The sequence below is a fragment of the Kogia breviceps genome, chromosome 12 (genome assembly GCF_026419965.1).
Source record: "Kogia breviceps isolate mKogBre1 chromosome 12, mKogBre1 haplotype 1, whole genome shotgun sequence".
NCBI lineage: Eukaryota > Metazoa > Chordata > Mammalia > Artiodactyla > Physeteridae > Kogia > Kogia breviceps.
The window spans coordinates 24,958,100-24,985,188 of record NC_081321.1 but is presented as its reverse complement, the minus strand read 5'-3'; the positions used below and the strand labels follow the sequence as shown (position 1 = coordinate 24,985,188).

General features: G+C 39.6%; 1 protein-coding gene across 6 annotated transcripts in view; it reads right to left on the bottom strand.

Moving 5' to 3' along the window:
• Positions 1-27,089, bottom strand: part of BICD1 (BICD cargo adaptor 1) — a 199,502-nt gene that overhangs the window by 105,122 nt on the left and 67,291 nt on the right. For all 6 annotated transcript variants that reach the window (XM_059080854.2, XM_059080855.2, XM_067009050.1 and 3 more), the window contains exon 2: positions 1,933-2,145. In XM_059080854.2, coding sequence (XP_058936837.1) covers positions 1,933-2,145 — 213 coding nt within the window. The remainder of the gene's footprint in view (positions 1-1,932; positions 2,146-27,089) is intronic.

The following is a 27,089-nucleotide window of genomic DNA, read 5'->3' as shown; positions in this document are numbered from 1 at the left end:
TCCTTATACACAGGGCACCTGGCATGAGGGTGCCCATGGCCCTCAGGTTGCCCATATCACAGCCTCTCTGCCAACTCGCCACGTGGTGAGCCTGCTGCCCATGGCTGCTGAGGCCTCTGCCTGTGGGTGTTCTGGGCTTTGCTGAATCCAAGAAGGTGGCCTACGGCACTATATGACCTTGCGTTCACTTGGGAGGAGGAGGTCTGGTACTCCAAAGGACAAGCAAGTGATGGTGAAGACCCAGCACATACAGATGCATCAAATGAAGAACCGGAGACGGGCTTTGTTTTCTAACAATCATTTGCAGTGGAGGGAAATGAGGCAGGGCATCCTGAAAACTCTCAGGTTCTTTTTGGCACCCAACACTATATTCCCCTTGGTTGGCTCCTTTCTTTGTCTCCAGACTTATATTTCTATATCTGGGGCATGTGCAAAGACAATGAACTAGGTAAAGCAGAAACCTTACTGTCAACATTCACTGAGTTCATTGTAATATGGACACAGGCAAATGTAAACTATTGATTAAATTCCGGTAAATTCTGGACAACTTATATGTTATAATAATGAAACTTTATTTCTAATATGTCACTAATGTCAAGAGAAAGGTATCAGTGGATTACTTTGGTTATATTTCACAATATCAAACAATTTTTTCATCTGACCTTTTTCTATTATCAAAACGCTCAATAGGGACTTCCCTGGTGGCACAGTGGTTAAGAGTCCATCTGCCGATGCAGGGGACATGGGTGCGATCCCTGGTCTGGGAAGATCCCACATGCCGCGGAGCAACTAAGCCCGTGCGCCACAACTACTGAGCCTGCGCTCTAGAGCCCGCGAGCCACAACTACTGAGCTCATGAGCCACAATTACTGAAGCCCGCGTGCCTAGAGCCTGTGCTCCGCAACAAGACAGGCCACCACAATGAGAAGCCCGTGCACCACAACGAAGAGTAGCCCCCGCTTGCCGCAACTAGAAAAAGCCCGCGTGCAGCAACAAGACCCAACGCAGCCAAAAATAAATTAAAACAAAAAAAACGCTCAGTTAATGAGCCCACTTGGTAGTGGACCCGGTATTTGTTTGTCAACCTCCACTGCACTGGTGTAGGAATTAGAGTAAATCTGCACCTCTTCTATAGCTTTCTTAATCAAAAAATAGAGTGAACGACTTAATATGAAGTTTTCAAAAATGCTCTTAAAAGGGTTTGGTGGATGAAGCTGCTTTTGGCTATTTCTGTCCCCAACATTACCTCCTTCCCCCAGGACAGAATGACTGCCACTCTGAAACCAGCTGGCACATGACACTGCGACGTGAAAAGCTGAAGGGAAAGAGTGAGTCCAGGGAGGGCCCGGGGACTGAAGAAGGCTTCTAACCTGATTCATACCAGCTAAATTTGCTGCTTGTCTACAGCCAGAAAAAGAGTTTACGGTTCTGCATCACCAGACTCTAAGACCCCTCAGAACACTCCCCCAGGATCTCTCTCCCCAGTGAGGAAAGTCCTGTGCTAACACCACATTCATTTTGAATTAGTGCTGACACCCAGCATAACAGCCAACCGTTCCTCTCCACATTGTATTGAAACAGGTAAAGGGGAGGAAGTGACCTTAGGGTCACTTGGAGGAGGAGGTCTGATACTCCAAAGGATAAGCAAGTGATGCTTAACACCTCTGCAGAAATAGCAAGGTCAATTCCCAAGTAGTCAATAAATAAGTACTTTAATTCTTTACAAACAATAAGAGAGAGAAAAGCTCATCTCAGAACAAGCTGTCATTTCACTAAAAAAGAAAAATTGCTAGCATCGGCATCAAGTGCTTCTTGTTTAATACAGCTCCTCTGATTAGAGAAAAGGTTTTATTCCTCTCTCCTAGGAAGAATTTCATCTTACTTCTCTCTCCCACAGCTCTCTCACATGGAATATGTTTGTTGTTTGTTTACCTCCTTCAGATCCTGCACGACGGCTGTGAGCCTCTCATTTTCCGCCTGCACGTTGGCGACCACGGCCCGGCTCTGTTTCAGTTCGTTCTGCATCTCCAAGATCTTCCCTAGATAGTAAGCTTCCTTCGATGCTGACTCCTGCAGAAGCGTTTCCTCCCGAGTCTCTCCATCCTCAGCAACCTTACGGTGGATGGAGAAGGACTGCCCAAATGCCTGCAGAGGATTTGGAAAGAAAAAGAGCACACAGTGAAATGCACCACTGCACTATTCAACAGACTTGGGAACATGATTTGTTTTACTTTGTGTAAAAGAAAAGGTATTCTGCAAGACTTCCAGATGCAAAAAATACATAGTTCATCTCACAGGCTAGCAGCTCTCATTGACACTTGAAATAATTCAAATTCAATTAAGGAGAAAGAAAAATTTTAAGTAGTTTGCTAAAATATATATATAACAGGTTAAAACTTGAAAAAACATTGCTGCTTGTTTTATGTTACCATTTTTTAGACAAATCTTTTTAAGGAATAGACAGTTCAGTGCTAATGAGCCCTTCAAAATTCATATTCTCATTTTCATTCCAGAAAAAATCCCAAAAAAAAATTTTCAAGAAAGAAAATAATAGTTTCATTAGCTTTCTAATACATTAGTGGTAAGAATATACCAAATTATGAACAATACTCTTAAGAGAGAAAAATCATCAAACAGCTTTCAAACTGTCTGGTACCACAAAAAGACATTCAAATGCAACCAATGAATAAGAAAACATATCTGTGGAAAAAGAAATACAGAAAAATAAGCCAGAAAGTAATGAAATTGGTAAGCTACGGGGGGTGAGTGGGAATGGGGTAGAAAGAATGAGGGAATGAAATGCTATACAGGGGAATCACATTTCATAGGAGTCACACTTTTCTGAGAATGCCTTTTCAAATCGCTCTGACTCTTAAAACTACAGTAAGGTTTCACATACCTCCCCAATAAATAATAATGAAAATCAGCCTCTATGTGTCCAGGTACCCAAATGGAACACAGATAGTAACAAATGAACCCAACTGTACTGCAAATGAATGAAGAACAGACCACACTGAAAGGTTGAGAAGAAAAGATCTAACCTGATTTAGGAAATCAGTATTTTTGCTATATACAGTAAAGCTAAAACCAAAAAGAACTGTACCCAAACACTATAGTATAGTTAGTAAATTTGTTTCTCACAGGGATTATGGAATCACAATTCTGAAACTTCTTTACATGTATACTAGGGCTGAGGAACTAAGTAAATATATTATGGATAATGAAAGACAGGTTTCTCCCTGTTGGAGAAAGGCATTGCAAATAAGGAAAGGGAGAAGTCTAGAAGGAAACTAGTGGTACTGGGCTGTAATTAGAATTATCAGGATTGTCTTTAATAGGGAGATAGACAGATCAATAGATGGAGAGAGAAAGGTGCTTGTTTGTGTGTGTGTATGTGTGTGTGTGTGTGTGTGTGTGTGTGTGTGTGTGTGTGTGTGTGTGTGTATACAGATTTCCTAGCTCTGTCAGCAAACCCTGCAGCCAAATTTTGTTTCTAAATATCAATCTCCAATTAAGAGAACTAGGGCTCTTTGAAGAAATGATGGAGTCTCTCACTGGAGCAAAACGAACTTGGTGCATCATGTGGTGCCAAAGAGCAGGTAACAAAATGCTTTTGAAAAAAATGATGTGGGGCTTCCCTGGTGGCGCAGTGGTTGATAGTCCGCCTGCCAATGCAGGGGACACGGGTTCGTGCCCCGGTCTGGGAAGATCCCACGTGCCGCGGAGCGGCTGGGCCCGTGAGCCACAACTACTGAGCCTGCGCGTCCGGAGCCTGTGCTCTGCAACAAGAGAGGCCACAACAGTGAGAGGCCCGCGTACCGAAAAAAAAACAAAAAATGATGTGGATATGTCAAAGGACACAAGAGCCTACATGAAGGGGCTCCCAAGGGCCAAATCTGGGATAATTTGGGGGAACATATAATCCATAGAATAAAATAAATATTCATGAGCCCACACTGACATAATAACTGAATAAATAAGAGAAGGAATAGCTCTTCTTTACAGTAGGATTCAAATCATTTAATTCTAATAGAAATCAAATACATCAGCATTACTTGACATCAGCGTATTACTTGGAAAACACCAGGTAATAATAGTTGCAGGTATAGATTATCAGTGGAATATAAAATAATAGGCAAAAACTATGATGAGAAACAGGATATCTGCATATCTTAAAGCATGTCCTCCCAAGATATTTATTAATTCCAATGGGAAAAATAGTAACTGTGCAGTGACAGACCTTAACTAAGTGATCAAAAGTTAGCTCAGCAGCAAGCAACAAGACACACTAACATCGTGTACCCTCTGATGTAACACACTGAGGGAAGAACAGCGTCACTTCTGTGGTATTTCTGTCAAAAATGAGTAAGCCAATTCTTACTATAAGAAAAAAATCAAGCAAACCCAAACGGGAACATTCTACAAAATTATTGGCCAGGACTCTTCAAAAGTATTAAGGTCAGGAGAAATAGAGGAAGACTCCTCCAGACTAGATGAGACAAAGAAAATATGACAGTTAAATGCAGAATGGGATCCTGGATTGGATCCTGACCTGAAAAAAAAGACTTTAGTAGGACAGTTGGCAAAACTGAAATACATTTTTTTTTTTTTAAGCAGAGGTCTTCTTAGAAGCCCATATGATTTAAATTTATTTATTTATTTATCTCTGGCTGTGTTGGGTCTTTTCTGTGAGAGGGCTTTCTCTGGTTGTGGCGAGCGGGGGCCACTCTTCATCGCGGTGCGCGGGCCTCTCACTGTTGCAGCCTCTCTTGTTGCGGAGCACAGGCTCCAGACGTGCAGGTTCAGTAGTTGTGGCTCACGGGCCCAGTTGCTCTGCGGCATGTGGTATCTTCCCAGACCAGGGCCCGAACCCGTGTGCCCTGCATTGGCAGGCAGATTCTCAACCACTGCGCCACCAGGGAAGCCCCCTTCTTTCTTTCTTTCTTTTTTTTTTTTTTTGATGTGGACCATTTTAAAAGTCTTTATTGAATTTGTTACAGTATCGCTCCCTGCATTGGAAGGGGAAGTCTTAACCACTGGACCGCCAGGGAAGTCCCGAAATACATTCTTTATATTGGATAATAATATTGTAGCAATGTCAGTTTCTGGTTTCCAAAACTGTACTATGGTTATGTAAAATGTTAACATCTGGGGGCTTCCGTTTCCCCTGATGGCGCAGTGGTTGAGAGTCCGCCTGCCGATGCAGGGGACGCGGGTTTGTGCCCCGGTCCGGGAGGATCTCACATGCCGCGGAGCGGCTGGGCCCGTGAGTCATGGCCGCTGAGCCTGCGCGTCCGGAGCCTGTGCTCCGCAGCAGGAGAGGCCACAACAGTGAGAGCCCTGCCTGGGGAAGCTGTGTAAAGGGTACATGAATGAAATTCAGTGTAGTATTTTTGCAACTTTTTCTATGTCTAGAGTTATTTCAAAATAAAAAGTTAGGTAAATAAACGTACTCTTTGCCCTCAAGGATTTGATAGATTTGATAAAATACTGGCACATGCAGTTATAAAGAACATGTGTACTTGAACACCAAAGGGTCACTATTCAATTAGAAGTGCTATGGCTTTATGATGTGATATACATTTTAAATTTTTTTTTTTTTTTTTTTTTTTTTTTTTTTTTTTGCTGTACGCAGGCCTCTCACTGCTGTGGCCTCTCCCGCTGCAGAGCACAGGTTCCAGACGCGCAGGCTCAGCGGCCATGGCTCATGGGCCCAGCCGCTCCGCAGCATGTGGGATCTTCCCGGACCGGGGCACGAACCCGCGTCCCCTGCATCGGCAGGTGGACTCCCAACCACTGTGCCACCAGAGAAGCCCTACATTTTAAAATTTTAAGTGTCATAAAATGATGCTTCTGGACTATGTACAGGTCCTAAAGAAACAAGGCTGGAATTCTCAGTTTCACACTTGTTACACACTTCAAGGCAGAAAAGGTTTGTGTTAATCATTAAAAGGGACATCATAAAATTAGGAGGAGACAGCATGATTTAGTGATTTTAAAGACAATCTGGTATTCAACAGCATGATTTAGTGATTTTAAAGACAATCTGGTATTCATCTCCAAATTATACTACAGAAACAGAAAATTTAAAAATGAATAACGTGCAAGCCTATGGCTCAATAAACTATCTTCCTTAGAATCTCTACATGGATCAAAATCAACAGATGATTCCTAAACGTCAACTGAGAAATATTTCAGTATTGATGTTCATCTATGCAGAGCAGAATACTCTTGGTGTTTGGCTTGCTCAGCCTCAGGACAGAAGGAAATTCTTATTTGAGTAGCCAAGCTTCCACATGTGATAATAAGCATATAGATTTATGAACAGATGAAAAATTGTCTTTGGAAGTGATGTTTACCTTGCTTTTCTATCAGTGATGATCAGATTCTGTGAGATCAATGCTGAATTCATTACCCATTAAAAAAATCTTTGGAGGGGAGACATCTGGCAGCACATCTCCCCATGGTGACCTGGTTCCATCTTCAGTAGACCCTCACACTGGCAAAGGAACCTTGACTATCATCTTAAGTATCAGTAAAATTTCAAATTAGCATGAACTGTGTGTCAAGCACGTCAACTTGCTTCTTTTTCACAACTACTTTCCCACATCTATGTAACAGAAAACTTTCACAGGGCCATTTTCTTAACTCTTGCCTGAGTAAGATTAACAGACTTAGGCCACCTATGGTTCTCACATTATTCTCAGCACACAGGCAATGCTCTCTTGGTGGCTAAAACAACCCCTAATGTCTTAATAGCAAGTGAATTTATCTTTCCACCCTTGATGTAAAGTTTTAAGGATTGTACTCTGGATCCTGCACCAAAGGAAATAAAAAATTTCAGACATATACACAGAACAGATCTTCAAAGTACAGTCAAGAATTAAAATTGAAAATATAAACATTTTGATGAATCCTTAATTCATATTTATTGCAGCTCAGAAAACTTAACTGAACATATAGGGGTTTCCAAAGTTAGTCATTATTTTTATGAGGAACATGGCCCTTCACTGGACCTGATTTGAAAGTATGCAAGGTTATCCAAGGACATTTACCATGCTTTTTTTTTTTTTTACTTGAAATAGAAAAATAATACCAATCCAGCACAGGCTACAGATGCCCCATGATCTGCATTCGCAAATCCGCAGAGAACTAACACTACAGAAAATATCTGCATTTTAGAAAGGGAGGGTGAAGGAGAAAACACTCCAACTTTACCCAATTCCTAATTGTTGGTAACTGGAATTGGGCATGACAACAACTGATAACTATCATTTGCCTAATTGTTGAAGCTGATTTACCAGACCTGTCTGGCTCTGCCGGGTACCTGCCTCCTCCACCACCATTCCAAGTATCTCCTAACAAAGCTGGACCCAAGAGGCGAGAAACAACCTTTTTTTTTTTTTTTTTTTTTTTTTTTTTTGCGGTACGCGGGCCTCTCACTGTCGTGGCCTCTCCCGTTGCAGAGCACAGGCTCCGGACGCGCAGGCTCAGCGGCCATGGCTCACGGGCCTAGCCCCTCCGTGGCATGTGGGGTCTTCCCGGACCGGGGCACGAACCCGCGTCCCCTGCATCGGCAGGCGGACTCTCAACCACTGCGCCACCAGGAAAGCCCGAGAAACGATCTTTTCCAAGGCTACTGAAGCTGCACACTTGGCAGAAATCACAAAACTAGCTTCGCTGTCTATTTATAGGCAAACCTAAGGCAGTCATGCTTCTAGTTATATTTTATTCAGATAGCAAATTCCTTTTAGGCACTGCAATCATTTCATGAATAATTTTTATTTGAAATTAATTGAGGTAAACTGACATTTCTATACAATTTTAGAATGTATTATGATTTCTATCATGTGTGTAGCTATAATTGCACAACTATCACCTTTAATATATTCCATCACAATGTATCACAGTTGCTTTCAGGTACATGCCAGTGTTAAGTCCATTTAGCTATATAATAAGTACCTCGCTGTCTCATTTTACTCACAGGACTTCTTAATCCCAAGAAAACTGGTATTTTTTTACCTTCATGTTCAGGACAATATGTTAACTGTTAAGTGGAATTTTCATGCTTATTCTCCTTCACAATATGAAAGACAAAAGTTAGGCTAGTATATTTCATAATATATATATAATATATTATTTGATATAATATATAATTTGATATAATAATATCAAATTATCTTTAAAATATGATCCTTGATTACAGAATCTTCATTCTTTCATCTTAAAAATTGTGACAGTATACTAGGTCCCTCGAGGACATTAGACAAAATATTCTTATTTGAAATACTAAAAGTTATTCATTCGTTTGTTCATTCACTCAGTAAGTATTTACAGAGAACTGTTAACAGGCACTGCTTTGGACACTGAGAATTTAGCAACATTCTAGAAAAACATCTCTGCCTTTGGAAGCATTCTAGTGGAACATAAATCAATAAGTATGTAGCATAATGTTGGAAAAGTTCTAAAAAGAAAATGAAATCCAGAGTAAGAGTATAAAACAGCACTGCCCAAATAGAACTTTCTGCAATGATACAACTGTATTGTCCAGTATGGTAACCACTGTCCACGTGTGGCTAATGAGCTCTTGAAATGTGGCAATATGACCAAAGAATTAAATTTTTAATTTTATGTAATCTAATCAATGTTAATTGTCACATATGGCTAGTGGCCTCCATGTTGGACAGCGCAGGGACAGTCAGGCAGGTGGGGAAAGAGGAAGCCTCATTTGGAGAGGACGATCAGAGAAGGGGGTGGGGTGACCGTTGAGTAGAGACCCGAACAAAGGAGGGGGTGAGCCAGAACCTGGCCTTTCCCCAGAGGAGCAAAGCTAAACTGAAGTGTTGCTAAACAAGAATTACAGCGTAGCCACGGAGTGTCTTTAAAGACTTATCTGAGGCAGTTCCTTAAAGTCTCCACTACAGGCACTAAGAGCTGAGTGCTCCAGGGAATATTTAGACATAATTTAACTTGGAGGAAGGAAAGGGTTGTCAAATGGCCTATCACTAAAACCCATCCTCCCCAAGAAACTACTTTATCTTCTTTGAACATATAATAAAAATCATTTGACCAATTGTATTTCTCTGTCGCCTCAGCTGCCAGGAAATTCAGCGTTAAATTTGTTTTAAATTAAGTCTTAAGGAAAGTCCAAGTTAAAGAATGAAGTTTGAGAGTTTAAGAGGACTAAAAGCTCTACTAAGGATTCATTCTTACTCTGAGGAAAACAATGAGCCCAAAGGACCTCATAAAGCACACACGCAAAAAAAATAGGAATAAACTAGCTAAACCTGTTTGAACTGGCTAAGAAACATTTCCCAAACCACTGTATTCCAGCAGCAAAGTGTCTTAGAGGGTACGGTCCAATTAGAAAAGAAGGGATCATTGTAAGTGAGACAATCCAAAAGTAACCAGCTGGGGGAAATCCGTTTCCACAATGCACACGGCTCAAACCTTATTAGGGGCCATGAGGTTTCCCTGACAGAATGAATTGAAGCCTGATCCTTGAAAGGCACAGGTACTCATAAGAGGAAAAGGAGGTTGAAGACATGGGCTCCTGAGCTGGACCAACTCTGCCACTTACTCACTGTATGACAATGAAGTTACTTAACATTCTGTGCCTCAGTGTTCTCCTCTGTAAAATGGGGATAATAATTTCTATCTGATAGTGTTGTTGTGAGGATTAGAGAAAATCTGTGTATCACTTGGAGCTGTTCTTGGTGCAAATACAGTAATTTCACTGTAAGTATTGGCTATTAATTGTAGGAAAAAGATGAGCTTTGGAATCAAATGTATTTGGGTTTAAATCTGCCTCCTCTGCAATCTTTGGCAAGGTTTTGAATTTCTGTGTCTCAGTTACCCAATGTGGAAAATGCATAATAATGTCTGCCTTAAAAAAGTAAAAACAGACTCGGTCTAAAAGGTAAGGATATCAGATAAGAGGTATAAATAAAATCCACAGTAAATGTTTATTAATATCAGTCCCCACCCTCTCTCCCCACCCAACACTGACAGGCTGCTGCCTCCCAGCGTGAAGGTTCTCCCAGGCCTGTGCATGACTCAGCAGGCCGTTCACCTCTCCATGGAGAGCAGCTCCCCACACATTTCTGAAATACTGAACCTCTGTATCTTTTTTCTTATTAAGCCATTAAAAATGTAAAAAGACAAAACACAGAAGTTTCTCAAGGCACAGGCCCTAAGGTTGATTTTATCAAAGAATTCCATTTTATCTTCTCTTAGTGAGAATTTTCAACTCTTTCTTAACTTCCCCCATTTTTTTTCTGGCTTTTTAAACCTAACTCCTACCCAGTTATACATTCCATCCATCTGGGAAACATAGGTTATTTCATTACCAATTTTTGATTCTGATTTTTCATTCTGTAAACCATTTTTCATTTATCACAAAAATTAAAAACATGCATTTTTAACTTGATGTGACTGACCATAGGTTTTTTTAAACATCTACCACATATCCTTAACTGATTTAATCATATTACAGGGCAACAAGGCATCATTCTAATAAATAACACACCGTATTTTCTATACTTCTTAACTAAATATTCTATGATAGTTTGGTTTAATGCCCCTGATCTTTCCAAATGTAATACCTAATAGCCTATCATTCAAATATATATTTACTTAAAGCTTGGATTTTTTTCTATCCTTGATGGTTCATAATTGGTACCTGTCTTGCTCAACAAATTCCTTTTTCAACTGTTCAGAAATTTTTCTAAATTTTGTTGTTATATATTGAATATACACGAGAAAATTTATAACAAAATATAAGCACAAAAAAATAACATCAAAATGAATTTCTGTAGTTTAAGAAATAGACCATGACCCATTAGCCTCAAAAGCTTCAGTCATCCTATCTCCCTCGCTGCACCCCAACCCCTCCCCAAGTAAGCACTATCCTAAGTTTTGTATTTACCATTTTCCTGCTTTTCTTTATAGTTTACCATATATGTATGAATTTGTAAATAACATTATTTAATATGGTTTGTTTTTAAAATTTGTATAACGGAATCATTCCATAGGCATTCTTTTGCAATTTGCTTTTTAAACTCAACTTTAAATGCCTACAATGTATCCAATTTGATTAGTGTAGCTATCGTTCATCTATTTTCATTGTTATAAAGCAGTCTTCTGAATAAATATATATCCCATTTTAATAATCCATTCTCCTAACAATGGATGATTGGATCCACGGCATCCAGTTTTTTGCACATCTCCCTGGCTAGTACTCCTCAAAATACATTTTGTGAAGTAACAGTTTTATGTCCAATCCTTGGTGGACTAACACTTTTGCAACATACAATAAAAATGGGTTACTGTAAGCATACGTCTACAACATGACACAGGCATTTCATTCCATATAGATTTGTACACAAATGTTCACAGCTTTATTTGTAATAATAAAAACTGAAAACAACTGAAATGTCCATCAACAGGTGAATGGATAAAGAAATGTGGTATTGGGGCTTCCCTGGTGGCGCAGTGGTTGAGAATCCGCCTGCCGATGCAGGAGACACGGGTTCGTGCCCTGGTCCGGGAAGATCCCACATGCCGCGGAGCAACTAAGCCCGTGAGCCATGGCCGCTAGGCCTGCGCGTCCGGAGCCTGTGCTCCGCAACGGGAGAGGCCACAACAGTGAGAGGCCCGCATACCACAAAAAAAAAAAAAAAAAAAGAAATGTGGTATATTCATACAATGGAATACTACTCAGAAATAAAAAGGAATCTACAACTGATACATGCCACATGGTTGAATCGTAAAATAATTATGCTGAGCACAATAAGTCAGAGAAGAGTACATACTGTAAGATTCCATTTATGTGAAATTCTAGACAATGTAAACTTATCTACAGTGACCGAAAGCAGATGAGTGGTTACCCTGGAGAGGGCGTGTGTGTGTGTGTGTGTGTGTGTGTGTGTGTGTGTGTGTGTGTAGGTAGGGAGCTTGAGGAAGCAGTATGGAGGCGAAAAAGGAAGGATTATGATGGGGCACAAAAACATTTTAGGCACTGATGGATAAGTTCATTATTTTGGTCATGATAATAATTTCACAAATTATGCTTATGTCAAAATTCATCAAACTGTACACTTTAAATATGTGCAGTTTGTTGTACGTCAATTATACTTTAATAAAACCATGTAAATAGTAAATTACTAGAAAAATATTAGAAGAAAAGCACGAAATATAAGCCCCACTGATTTTTAAAGACTTTTTTTAGAGCAGTTTTAGGTGCACAGCAAAATTGAGAGGAAAGTACAGAGATTTCCCATATACTCCCTGCCCACACACATGCATAGCCTCCCCCAGCAGAGAGGTACTTTTGCTACAATCGATGAACCTACACTGACACATCATAATCACTCAAACTCCAGTTTACATTAGGGTTCACTCTTGGTGTGCTACGAATTCTGTGGATTTGGACTTAGCCATAAGGACATGTATCTACCATTATAGTATCATATGGAGTAGTTTCACTGCCCTAAAAACTCTCTGTGCTCTACCTACTTGTTCCCACCCTCCAATCCCCTGCCAACTACTGACTTTTTCATGGTCTCCAGAACTTTGCCTCTTCCAAAATGTCATATAGTTGGAATCATACAGTATGGAGCCTTCTCAGAAAGGCTTCTTTCATTTAGTCATATGCATTTAAGGTTCCTCCATGTCCTTTCTTGGCTCGATCTCTCACTTACTTGTAGCACTGAATAATATTCCATTGTCTGGATGTAGAGTTTAGTTGTCCATTCACCTTACTGAAGGACATCCTTGGTTGCTTCCAAGTTTTGGCAGTTATGAACAAAGCTGCCATAAACATCCGTGTGCAGGTTTTTGTGTAGATATAAGTTTTCAACTCCTTTGGGTAAATGCCAAGGATCATGATTAATGGATCATATGGTAAGAGTAGGTTTAGTTTTGTAAGACACCACCAAACTGTCTTCCAAAATAGCTGTAGCATTTCGCATTGCCACCAGCAATGAATGAGATTCACGTTGCTCCGTAGCCTCACCAGAATCCAATGATCCAATTTTTTATTATTAGATTTAACAGACAGAAAATTATATTTCAGTAAATTTAACCAGAACAAGCGTAACATATGGGTAAAAAAAGATTACAAAATCTGTACCATTATTCACTGAACATGTGATTAATATAAACTACATCTTCACGAAGACTTGTAGGAAATAATGTGCAAACCAGCACTGGTCCCCAGATACACTTAGAATAGCACTATCTTCAGTCACATGTGTAAGAGTTTCCCTAGCAGTGCTTCTCAGCTCTAAGGGCCATTAGAATCGTCTGGGAAGTTTTTAAAAACAAAGACACACAGACTCCAACTCCAAATATTCTGAGTTAACTAATTTGGGACAGAGATTCTGAAACATTCTTGGTTCAAGGTCCACTTGATGTCTCAAACTTTTTTAATGGCACTCCTAGGACAAAAGAAATACCAAACAATTCCATTGTCTAAATAGTTAGTTCCAAACAACTTACTAAGTCTTTATGTCCAAATGATGTACTAGCTGTCTGAAAAACTAATGTGCAAAAATTGAAAGAAAAAATATTTTAATTTCATGCTTAAATAACCACAATTACTTATGAATGGCATAGGTGCACCTGTTAGGCTCTGTACAACTTCTCAAACCCTGCCATTTTCATTTCCTGTTCCACACTGATTTTCCTATGCTTTCCTATCTGCTTTTTATTAGAGCAACCACTGAAACATCTAGCTTTGCAAAATACTACATAATAGAAAAGAATGGAGCAAGTCTAACAAGGAAACTGTGAACTGAACTATCTTGAGTTAGTAGTTCACACAGTGTCCAGCAGATGCCAAGTATCACAGTGTTCCCTCGAACGTGCAAAATACCCCACCGTCCTCTGTGGGTTTGTGGACCTATGCATACAATTTGGTAACCACACGTCTGGGATGAGGCCTATTTCTTTCTTTCTTTTTTTTTTTTTTTTTTTTTTTTTTTGCGGTATGTGGGCCTCCCTCTGCTGTGGCCTCTCCCGTTGCGGAGCACAGGCTCCGGACGCGCAGGCTCAGCGGCCATGGCTCACGGGCCCAGCCACTCTGCGTGGCATGTGGGATCCTCCCGGACCGGGGCACGAACCCGCGTCCCCTGCATCGGCAGGCAGACTCTCAACCACTGCGCCACCAGGGAAGCCCAAGGCCTATTTCTGACAGGCTCATTTTTAGATTCTAACATAAGGAAGGGTTGAGAACCACTGCCCTAAGGTGTGGGCCAGGAGCTGAAAGACTTAGGCTCTAGATCACACACAGCTTCAACACTCCCTGACAATGCAGGGTTCTCCGAAGTGGCTGCCCTGATTTACACTGCCACCAACAGCGTCCAAGAGTTCCTGTTGTTCCACATTCTTACTTGACTTTTTGACTTTAAAGTTTTTCCCACTCTGGGGAGCGGGAAATAGTATCCTCTGGTGGTTTTAATTTGCATTTTCCTGATTACTAATGAAGCTAAGCATTTTCATATTTTTATTGACCACTCACATTTCCATTTCTGTGTAATTTCTATTAAAGGTTTTTTTCATTTTCCTACAGAGGGCTTTTTACCCCCTTTAATAATTTGTCAGCTACACGCATGGCAAATATCTCCCCCTAGTATTTATGCCTTGATTGTTCACTCATTTTACAGTATCTTTTGATGAAGTGGGGTCTCACTGTCTGAAGGATGGTTTCCTGTTTCCTTATTATTTGTCAGTTATATGTATGTCAAATACTTTCTCCCACTTCATGGCTTCTGCCTCTCCCAACTCTTTTAGTGATGTCTCTTTTTTTTTTTTTTTTTTTTTTTGCTGTATGCTGGCCCCTCACTGCTGTGGCCTCTCCCGTTGCGGAGCACAGGCTCCGGACGCGCAGGCTCAGCGGCCATGGCTCACGGGCCCAGCCTCTCCGCGGCACGTGGGATCTTCCCGGACCGGGGCACGAACCCGTGTCCCCTGCATCGGCAGGCGGATTCTCAACCACTGCGCCACCAGGGAAGCCCAGTGATGTCTTTTGATGAAGTAATGTCCTTGATTTTAAGGTAGTCCAATGACCAATCTCTTGCTTTCTGGCTACCACTTTTTGTGTCTCATTTAATACCCTTCTCTCCTCTAAGGTCGTAAAACTGTTCTATATCTTCTCCCATAAGTTGAAAAGTTTTGCCTTTCATGTTTATGTCTCTTAATCCACCTGAAATTGACTTCTGTGTATGAAATGAAGTCCAGATCTACTTTAATTATTTTCTATATGAATAATCAATTTCCCTGGCACCATTTAATGAACTGCCCCTCCTTTACATTGATGTCGAGTGCCAAGTTAGCCATAAATCATACTGACATAACTGTGCCTGTTTCTAGGCTATCCCATAATGCTCCATTGATATTCGTAAGGTATTGAGGTGAGAAGCAGTCCCCTGAGAAAGAAGGGGTACCTTGCATCCACTAAGCCTTATTCATTAAGTTATTTAAACCTTGAAATATCTGCATCAAACTGGATGCTGCTTCTAAAGTACACTAACGGCAATCTATTAAATGAAAACACCATACTTCCCAGAAAAGGAGCAAATCCATACTGATTTTGGAATTTAGTCAGTGAATACATAAAACCTAGGGTTTTTTTCCTTTTTGTAAGTAATATATGTGATTATTAAAGAAAATATAGTTAATACCAAAAAAGCAGAAAAAGAAAAAAAATTACCCACTGCACCCCACCTTCCACAATGTACACAAGTTCAGGACGTCCAAATCTTTGCCCACCATTGCCTACCAGGCCCTTGAGGTCCTGAACACTTGTTCTGACCCATCAGGGTTTGGGCCTCAAGCTAGGATCTGGTCTTCTACCCCTCGTGAATTTGGGTCAACCAAAAGGACTGCATTTGCTCAGGCTGGCAGCCACCCATGTTCCCTCTCCCTTGGCTCTCCTGGTGTTCCTAGTTTTTCTTTTTGTTGCTAGAGTGAGACATACCCTAAGAAACCTTGGGATCAAAAGTGTGGGACAGGGCTTCCCTGGTGGCACAGTGGTTAAGAATCCACCTGCCAATGCAGTGGACACGGGTTTGAGCCCTGGTCTGGGAACATCCCACATGCGTGGAGCAACTAAGCCTGTGTGCCACAACTACTGAAGCCCGTGCGCCTAGAGCCTGTACTCCGCAACGAAAGAAGCCACTGCATGAGAAGGCCACACACCGCAACAGTAGCCCCCACTCCCCACAACTAGAGAAAGCCTGTGCACAGCAACGAAGACCCAACGCAGCCAAAAATAAATAAATTTATTTATTTATTTATTTTTTAAAAAGTGTGGGACAGCCACTGTCCCCCAACTGTTGTTTTTGGTCAATCTTATTTCTGATCATTCATCTCAGCCTCTTTTGGATAGGTTAGAAGCTAGTCTCTTATTACAACAGCCACCAAGCAAACTACAGAGACATTAAAATCAGCAAAAGGAAAAATATATGTGCTCAGTGAGCGATCTCAAAAGAGACTGCCAAGCAGAACATGTCTGTCCAGAAGCAAAACTCAAATGCACACATTTTATGAGTATAATAACCACAAAGAAATTCTTCAACATTTCTTATAGATTCTGGGTTTTTGAACAAAACATGTATAAAATATACGTAAATTGTTTCTCGGTGTCTTGTCCAATGACTGTTTTTGCATTAAAATGTAGATAAAAGGCAATTACTTCTTAAGTCATCATAAATTATATTCTGGGTTCACAAGTATAACAACAATAAATTTCACATTCCTTTACCCAATTAAAAATCAAACCTGGGGCTTCCCTGGTGGCGCAGTGGTTGAGAGTCTGCCTGCTAATGTAGGGGACATGGGTTTGTGCCCCGGTCCAGGAAGATCCCACATGCCATGGAGTGGCTGGGCCCACGAGCCATGGCTGCTGAGCTTGTGCCTCCGGAGCCTGTGCTCCGCAACGGGAGAGGCCACAACAGTGAGAGGCCCGCGTATCACAAAAAAAAAAAAAAACAAAAACAAAAAACCAAACCTATCTCCTCCAGTGGAAAAACACTTTTTTTTCTAACTTTCCCTCCCTTTCTTCCTTTCCACCAGCCTTCCTTCCAACAAACATTCATTGAGTGTCTATGCATTTAGGTACCAAATCTCTGGAATGTCAAGACCTCATTATACTGTATGAAGAACTCTGGTGGTTTTATTTTTATGCAAGTCTCTCCCTTTAAAAGGTGACTTGTGAAGGCATTTATACAATTCATCTCAAGAAAATGAACTGAAATCAGCTCAGGCAGTGACCTCACTACAATCCCCCTAGATAAGAGGGATCCCCAGGAAATTATTCCAGTTCAGGGCTCAGAAAAGGAAAGCCTTGTTTCAGAAGAAAGAACTGTAGAAAGAAGCTTTTCATTCAGGGAAAGGGTTATTTCACACTATTCCAGGGGAATAAATACAGTAGGCTTTTTGAAACCTAAAGAAGAATGTAATGAGGGAACATTTCTGATCTTGCAAAAAGCAGTATTGACCTGGAGTTATCAATATGACCTGGATTTTCTTAAAACTTAGTTGTGACTAGGATGGAAGAGAAAAGATCAAGTGACTTTTATTTCTAATCAAGTAAGAAAAGAAAAACATTTCTTGGACATGTTTCCTTTGCTCTGTACGTGGACACAGTTCTTATTGGTTACCAAAGTGAATGAAACATATGTTCTGAATGTGTCTTCTCCCCATGTAAAGCAACGTGATCTTTCACTTGAATTTTAAAAAATTGCCTCAGCCTATTAAAGACTCAAATATAAGACATGACACCATAAAACTCCAAGAAGAGGACACATAGGCAAAACATTCTCTGACATAAATCGTATCAAATGTTTTCTTAGGTCAAACTCCTAAGGCAGTAGAAATAAAAGCAAAAATAACAAATGGGACCTAATCCAACTTATAAGCTTTTGCACAGTAAAGGAAACCATAAACAAAGTGAAAAGTCAGCCTACAGACTGGGAGAAAACAGTTGCCAAGAATGTGACTGACAGATGTCGAAAACAAGATGGCGGAGCAGAAGGACGCGCTCTCACTCCCTCTCACGAGAACACCAGGATCACAAGTGCCTGCTGGACAGCCATCGACGGGAAGACACTGGAACTCACCAAAAAAGATACCCCACATCCAAAGACAAAGGAGAAGCCACAGTGAGATGGCAGGAGGGGCGCAATCACAGTAACATCAAATCCCATAACTGGTGGGTGTGTGACTCAGACTGGCGAACACTTATACCACAGAAGTCCACCCACTGGAGTGGAGGTTCTGAGCCCCACGCCAGGCTTCCCAACCTGGGGGTCCGGAAACGGGAGGAGGAATTCCTAGAGAATCAGACTTTGAAGGCTAATGGGAATTGATTGCAGGACTTTGACAGGACTGGGGGAAACAGAGACTCCACTCTTGGAGGGCACACACAAAGTAGTGTATGCATCAGGACCCAGGGGAAGGAGCAGTGACCCTGGCGGAGACTGAACCAGACCTACCTGCTACTGTTGGAGGATCCCCTGCAGAGGCGGGGGATAGCTGTGGCTTACCATGAGGACAAGGACACTGGCAGCAGAAGTTCTGGGAAATACTCCTTGGCATGAGTCCTCCCAGAGTCTGTCATTAGCCCCACCAAAGAGCCCAGGTAGGCTCCAGTGTTGGGTTGCCTCAGGCCAAACAACCAACAGAGAGGGAACCCAGCCCCACCCATCAACAGTCAAGTGGATTAAAGTTTTACTGAGCTCTGCCCACCAGAGCAACAGTCAGCTCTACCCACCACCAGTCCCTCCCATCAAGCCTCTTAGGTAGCCTCATCCACCAGAGGGCAGACAGCAGAAGCAAGACGAACTACAGTCCTGCAGCCTGTGGAACAAAAACCACATTCACAGAAAGACAGACAAGATGAAAAGGCAGAGGGCTATGTACAAGATGAAGGAACAAGATAAAACCCCAGAAAAACAACTAAATGAAGTGGAGATAGGCAACCTTCCAGAAAAAGAATTCAGAATAATGATAGTGAAGATGATCCAGGACCTCGGAAAAAGAATGGAGGCAAAGATGGAGAAGATGCAAGAAAGGTCTAACAAAGACCTAGAAGAATTAAAGAACAAACAAACAGAGATGAACAGTACAATAACTGAAATGAAAACTACACTAGAAGGAATCAATAGCAGAATAACTAAGGCAGAAAAACGGATAAGTGACCTGGAAGACAGAATGGTGGAATTCACTGGTGTGGAACAGAACAAAGAAAAAAGAATGAAAAGAAATGAAGACAGCCTAAGAGACCTCTGGGACAACATTAAACGCAACAACATTCGCATTATAGGGGTCCCAGAAGGAGAAGAGAGAGAGAAAGGACCTGAGAAAATATTTGAAGAGATTATAATCGAAAAACTTCCATAACATTGGAAAGGAAATAGCCACCCAAGTCCAGGAAGAGCAGCGAGTCCCATACAGGATAAACCCAAGGAGAAACACACCAAGACACATAGTAATCAAACTGGCAAAAATTAAAGACAAAGAAAAATTATTGAAAGCAGCAAGGGAAAAACAACAAATAACATACAAGGGAACTCCCATAAGGTTAACAGCTGATTTCTCAGTAGAAATTCTACAAGCCAGAAGGGAGAGGTATGATATACTTCAAGTGATGAAAAAGAAGAACCTACAACCAAGATTACTCTACCCGGCAAGGATCTCATTCAGACTGAATGGGGAAATCAAAAGCTTTACAGACAAGCAAAAGCGAAGAGAATTCAGCACCACCAAACCAGCTCTACAACAAATGCTAAAGGAACTTCTCTAAGTGGGAAACACAAGAGAAGAAAAGGACCTACAAAAACAAATCCAAAACAATTAAGAAAATGGTCATAGGAACATATATATCGATAACTACCTTAAACGTGAATGGATTAAATGCTCCAACCAAAAGACACAGGCTTGCTGAATGGATACAAAAACTAGACCCATATATATGCTGTCTACAAGAGACCCACTTCAGACCTAGGGACACATACAGACTGAGAGTGAGGCGATGGAAAAAGATATTCCATGCAAATAGAAATCAAAAGAAAGCTGGAGTAGCAATACTCCTATCAGATAAAATAGACCTTAAAATAAAGAATGTTACAAGAGACAAGGAAGGACACTACATAATGATCAAGGGATCAATCCAAGAAGAAGATATAACAATTATAAATATATATGCAACCAACACAGGAGCACCTCAATACATAAGGCAACTGCTAACAGCTATAAAAGAGGAAATAGACAGTAACACAATACTAGTGAGGGACTTTAACACCTCACTTACACCAATGGACAGATCATCCAAAATGAAAATAAATAAGGAAACAGAAGCTTTAAATGACACAGTAGACCTGAGAGATTTAATTGATATTTATAGGACATTCCATCCAAAAACAGCAGATTACACTTTCTTCTCAAGTGTGCATGGAACATTCTCCAGGATAGATCACATCGGGGTCACAAATCAAGCCTCAGTAAATTTAAGAAAATTGAAATCATATCAAGCATCTTTTCTGACCACAATGCTAGGAGTTAGAAATCAATTACAGGGAAAAAAACGTAAAAAACACAAACACATGGAGGCTAAACAATACGTTACTAAATAACCAAAAGATCGCTGAAGAAATCAAAGAGGAAATAAAAAAATACCTACGGACAAATGACAATGAAAACACAATGATCCAAATCCTATGGGATGCAGCAAAAGCAGTTCTAAGAGGGAAGTTTATAGCTATATAAGCCTACCTCAAGAAACAAGAAAAATCTCAAGTAAACAATCTAACCTTACACCTAAAGGAACCAGAGAAGAAGAATAAACAAAACCCAAAGTTAGCAGAAGGAAAGAAATCATAAAGATCAGAGCAGAAATAAATGAAATAGAAACAAAGAAAACAATAGCAAAGATCAATAAAACTAAAAGCTGGTTCTTTGAGAGATAAACAAAATTAATAAACCATTAGTCAGACTCATCAAGATAAAGAGGGAGAGAATTAAAATCAATAAAATTAGAAATGAAAAAGGATTAGTTACAACAGACACCGCAGAAATACAAAGCATCCTAAGACACTACCATAAGCAACTCTATGCCAATAAAATGGACAACCTGGAAGAAAGGGACAAATTCTTAGAAATGCACAATCCACCAAGACTGAACCAGGAAGAAACAGAAAATATGAACAGACCAATCACAAGTAATGAAATTGAAACTGTGATTAAAAATCTTCCAACAAACAAAAGTCCAGGACAAGATGCCTTCACAGGTAAATTCTATCAAACATTTAGAGAAGAGCTAACACCCATCCTTTTCAAACTCTTCCAAAAAATTGCAGAGGAAGGAACACTCCCAAACTCATTCTATGAGACCACCATCACCCTGATACCAAAACCAGACAAAGATACTACAACAAAAGAAAATTACAGACAATATCACTGATGAATATAGATGCAAAATCCTCAACAAAATACTAACAAACAGAATCCAACAACACATTAAAAGGATCAGACACCACGATCTAGTGGGATTTATCCCAGGGATGCAAGGATTCTTCAATATACACAAATCAATGTGATACACTATATTAACAAATTGAAGAATAAAAACCATATGATCATCTCAATAGATGCAGAAAAAGCTTTCGACAAAATTCAACACCCATTTATGATAAAAACTCTCCAGAAAGTGGGCATAGAGGGAACCTATCTCAACATAATAAAGGCCATATATGACAAACCCACAGCAAACAACATTCTCAATGGTGAAAAACTGAAAGCATTTCCTCTAAGATCAGGAGCAAGACAAGGATGTCCAGTCTCACCACTATTATTCAACATAGTTTTGGAAGTCCTAGCCACGGCAATCAGAGAAGAAAAAGACATAAAAGGAATATAAATTGGAAAAGAAGAAGTAAAACTGTCACTGTTTGCATATGGCATGATACTATACATAGAGAATCCTAAAAATGCCACCAGAAAACTACTAGAGCTAATCAATGAATTTGGTAAAGTTGCAGTATACAAAATTAATGCACAGAAACCTCTTGCATTCCTATACACTACTGATGAAAAATCTGAAAGAGAAATTATGGAAACACTCCCATTTACCACTGCAACAAAAAGAATAAAATACCTAGGGATAAACCTACCTAGGAAGACAAAAGACCTGTATGCAGAAAACTATAAGGCACTGATGAAAGAAATTAAAGATGATACCAACAGATGGAGAGATATACCATGTTCTTGGATTGGAAGAATCAATATTGTGAAAATGACTATTAAAAAAAAAAGACTATACTACCCATAGCAACCTACAGATTCAGTGCAATCCCTATCAATTTACAAATGGCATTTTTCACAGAACTAGAACAAAAAATCTTAAAATTTGTATGGAGACACAAAAGACCCAGAATACCCAAAGCAGTCTTGAGGGAAAATAACAGAGCTGGAAGAATCAGACTCCCTGACTTCAGACTATAATACAAAGCTACAGTAATCAAGACAATATGGTACTGGCACAAAAACAGAAACATAGATCAACGGAACCAGATAGAAAGCCCAGAGATAAACCCACACACCTATGGCCAACTAATCTATAACAAAGGAGGCAAAGATATACAATGGAGAAAAGACAGTCTCTTCAATAAGTTGTGCTGGGAAAACTGGACAGCTACATGTAAAAGAATGAAATTAGAACACTCCCTAACACCATACACAAAAATAAACTCAAAATGGATTAGAAACCTAAATGTAAGACTGGACACTATAAAACTATTAGAGGAAAATATAGGAAGAACACTCTTTGACATAAATCACAGCAAGATCTTTTTTGAGCCACTTCCTAGAGTAATGGAAATAAAAACAAAAAGAAACAAATGGGACCTAATGACACTTCAAAGCTCTTGCACAGCAAAGGAAACCATAAACAAGACGAAAAGACAACCCTCAGAATGGGAGAAAATATTTGCAAACGAATCAACAGACAAAGGATTAATCTCCAAAATAGATAAACAGCTCATGCAGCTCAATATTAAAGAAACAAACAACCCAATCCAAAAATGGGAAGAAGACCTAAATAGACATTTCTCCGAAGAAGACATACAGATGGCCAAGAAGCACAAGAAAAGCTGCTCAACATCACTAATTATTAGAGAAAAGCAAATCAAAACTACAGTGAGGTATCACCTCACACCAGTTAGAATGGGCATCATCAGAAAATCTACAAACAACAAATGCTGGAGAGGGTGTGGAGAAAAAGAAACCCTCTTGCACTGTTGGTGGGAATGTAAATTGATACAGCCACTATGGAGAACAGTATGGAGGTTCCTTAAAAGACTAAAAATAGAATTACCATATGATCCAGCAATCCCACTACTGGGCATATACCCAGAGAAAACCATAAATCAAAAAGACACATGCACCCCAATGTTCACTGCAGCACTAGTTACAATAGCCAGGTCATGCAAGCAACCTAAATGCTCATCGACACACGGATGGATAAAGAAGATGTGGTACATATATATAATGGAGTATTACTCAGCCATAAAAAGGAACGAAACTGGGTCATTTGTAGAGACGTGGATGGATTTAGAGACTGTCATATAGAGTGAAGTAAGTCAGAAAGAGAAAAACAAATATCGTGTATTAACACATGTATGTGGAACCTAGAAAAGTGGTACAGATGAACCGGTTTGCAGGGAAGAAGTTGAGACACAGATGTAGAGAACAAACGTATGGACACCAAGGGGGGAAAACCGCGGTGGGGTGGGGATGGTGGTGTGCTGAATTGGGCAATTGGGATTGACATGTATACACTGATGTGTATAAAACTGATGACTAATAAGAACCTGCTGTATAAAAAAAACAAACAGAAAAACAACTGATACTAAACTTTCTTTGGGTTATTTTTATGGAAATATGTTAATATAAATGTTTCAGACATTACATGAAATTTCTAAAAATCTTATATGTTCTGGAATAATGTTATAAGTCATCACTCTAGTTATTACTTTAAAATGTATATCTCAGAAATAATTAAATTTCCTTGTCAATTGCATTATTATGAACTTTCATCAAATCTTTAACTGTGGTCATTTTTTAAGTCTTTTGTCATTTACAGAGAGTTCTGGTGTACTCTGATGCCTTTGCAAAAATGTTCCTATAAAAGGGTTTCATTTTCAAGGAATTCATGGAAAAGACTCTGACAAGTACAGGTTTCTGGTAACTGACTATACTGCTGAACTGAATGAATAAGCATTTTCAGAACTCTAATGGAAAGTGCTAACATAGGGAGAGTGGAAGGGAGGGAGATGCAAGAGGGAAGAGATACGGGAACATATGATAATGTATAAGTGATTCACTTTGTTGTAAAGCAGAAACTAACACACCATTATAAAGCAATTATACTCCAATAAAGATGTTTTTAAAAAAGTGCTAACAAAAGATCAAGATGAAAATAAAAATTAATTACATGGGACTGAGTGAACTGAGGAGGATGATTATAATTTTTGTGACTTTCTGTTTGAATAAAAAAAAGGAAAATCCCACAAGGACTCAGAGGCAAAATATACACAAATCAATTTTCACTGCAAAGTAAAGGAGCTGTTACAGTGGAGGATTACTGGACTGAATGTCAATATTATGACATAGTATGAGTGTGTTTCGTGTTTGGTAATTGCAATCATTGTTGATTTTGTTGTGGTCATCCATTTACAATGCTTGGTGTCAGTTTATTTATCTCTTGTAAAAATAAAATACAGTGTGTGTGTGTGTGTGTGTGTGTGTGTGTGTGTGTGTGTGAAAAAATAAATAAATTAATTTTTTTAAAAAAGGAATGTGACTGACAAGGGTTTAATTTCCAAAATATACAAACAGCTCACAGAACTCGATAACAAAAACACAATCAACCCAATCAAACAATAGGCAGAAGACCTAAGCAGACATTTCTCCAAAGAAGACATACAGATGGCCAAAAGTAGCACATGAAAATATGTTCAACATCTCTAATCATTAGAGAAATGCAAATCAAAACTACAGTGAGGTACCACCTCACACTGGTCAGAATGGCCATCGCTAAAAAGTCTACAAATCAATATTCCGTAATGGCCTATATGGGAAAAAAGTCTTAAAAAAAAAAAAAAAAGAGTGGATATATGTATATGTATTATATAACTGATTCACTTTGCTGTACACCTGAAACTAATACAACATTGTAAATCAACTATACTCCAATAAAAGTTAAAAAAAAAAGTCTACAAATAACAAATGCTGGAGAGCGTGTGGAGAAAAGGGAACACTCCTATACTGTTGGTGGGAATGTAAATTGGTGCAGCCACTATGGAGAAAAGTACAGAGGTTCCTCAAAAAAATAAAAATAGACTTGCCATATGATCCAGCAATCCCACTCCTCGGCATATATCCAGTCAAAACTATAATTCAAAAAGATACATGTTCATAGCAGCACTATTTTCAATAGCCAAGACATGGAAGCAACCTAAATGTCCATCAACAGATAAATGGATAAAGATGATGTGGTATATATGCACTATGGAATACTACTCAGCCATAACAAAAATGAAATAATGCCATTTGCAGCAACATGGATGGACCTAGAGATTATCACACTAAGTGAAGCGAGTCAGAAAGAGAAAGACAAATACCATATGATATCACTTATATGTGGAATCTAAAATATGACACAATAGACTTTTTTATGAAACAGAAACAGACTCACAGTCATAGAGAACAGATTTGTGGTTGCCAAGGGGGAATGGGGATGCGAGAGAGATGGATTGGGAGTTTGGGGTTAGCAGATGCAAACTATCGTATATAGAATGGATAAACAGCAAGGTTGTACTGTATAGCACAGGGAACTATATCCAATATCCTATAATAAACTATAATGGAAAAGAATATGAAAAAGAATATATATATGTATAACTGAATCACCTTGCTGTACAGCAGAAACTAACACAACATTGTAAATCATCTACACTTCAATAAAAAAATCAATTAAACATTGTCTCAGCCTAAAAAGCATTATTTATAATAACAAATGACATTTCCTATTTTGCACGTAAGCTTAGGTAACTTGCTGAAGTCACCAGCTAGTAAGTGGCATGGCCAGGATTCAAAGCCCAGTGAATGGTCATCAACTAACCCAGACTGTGTATAGCAGAACTGCAGCAAGAAATTAGAATTAAGGAATATAATAAGAAGCATTAATAAAATAATATGAAACTTTTGCTTTGAACTTATAGGAAGTTAAGAAGTACTGAAGTAGCTTAAGCAGAGAAAGATATGAGCTTGTTTAGCCTAAACTAGAGCAAAATCATCATCTGGTTATCTCTGCCCTAGTTTGCTATTGTGGAAGGGCCTGTGAGTTGCCTATACAATATCCACTCTTCCCTCTTCCTTAGTAAGAAATGCTGATGTTATTTGGAGTGGCAATGTGCCCAGCTTAAAGGCTACTTTTCCTAACCTCCTTGGCTTCTAGGGGTATTCAAGGAAATGTAAGCAGAAGTCAAGTAGGGGGAAACCAGGGAATCTCTTTCAAAGAGGGCTGAATCAGTTGAGAGATGTGCACTTTTGCCATTCTATTTTCTGCCAGCTTGGAATGTGGACATGATGGCTGGAGCAACAGGAGCATCTTGTGACCATGGGGAGACTTCTGGCATGTAAACCAGCACTAAGGATGGTAGAAAAGAAGGTAAGAAGGAGCCTGGGCCCCTTGTGACTATGGAATTGCCACATTAGCCCTGAACTACTTACCTCTGGACTTTTATGTTTAAACAATTCCTGTCTGGGTTTTCTGTGAAAAGTTGCTGAATCCTAATTCTAAGTGATGTAGTATCTTACATAATTTTTAAACTTTTAATTATCCTCAACACTTTCTTGCCAGAAATTTATAAGAACTCTTAATAAATTTTGTTCTAATTCACAATAACTTCCTTTTTTTCCTCCCATTTACTTCTCTCTACAACTCATCCTTACTATCATCAAATTCCTTTCTTTCTAAAGACATGAATTTCAGTCCTACTCAGGAGCATAGTAATGCTGACCTTTCA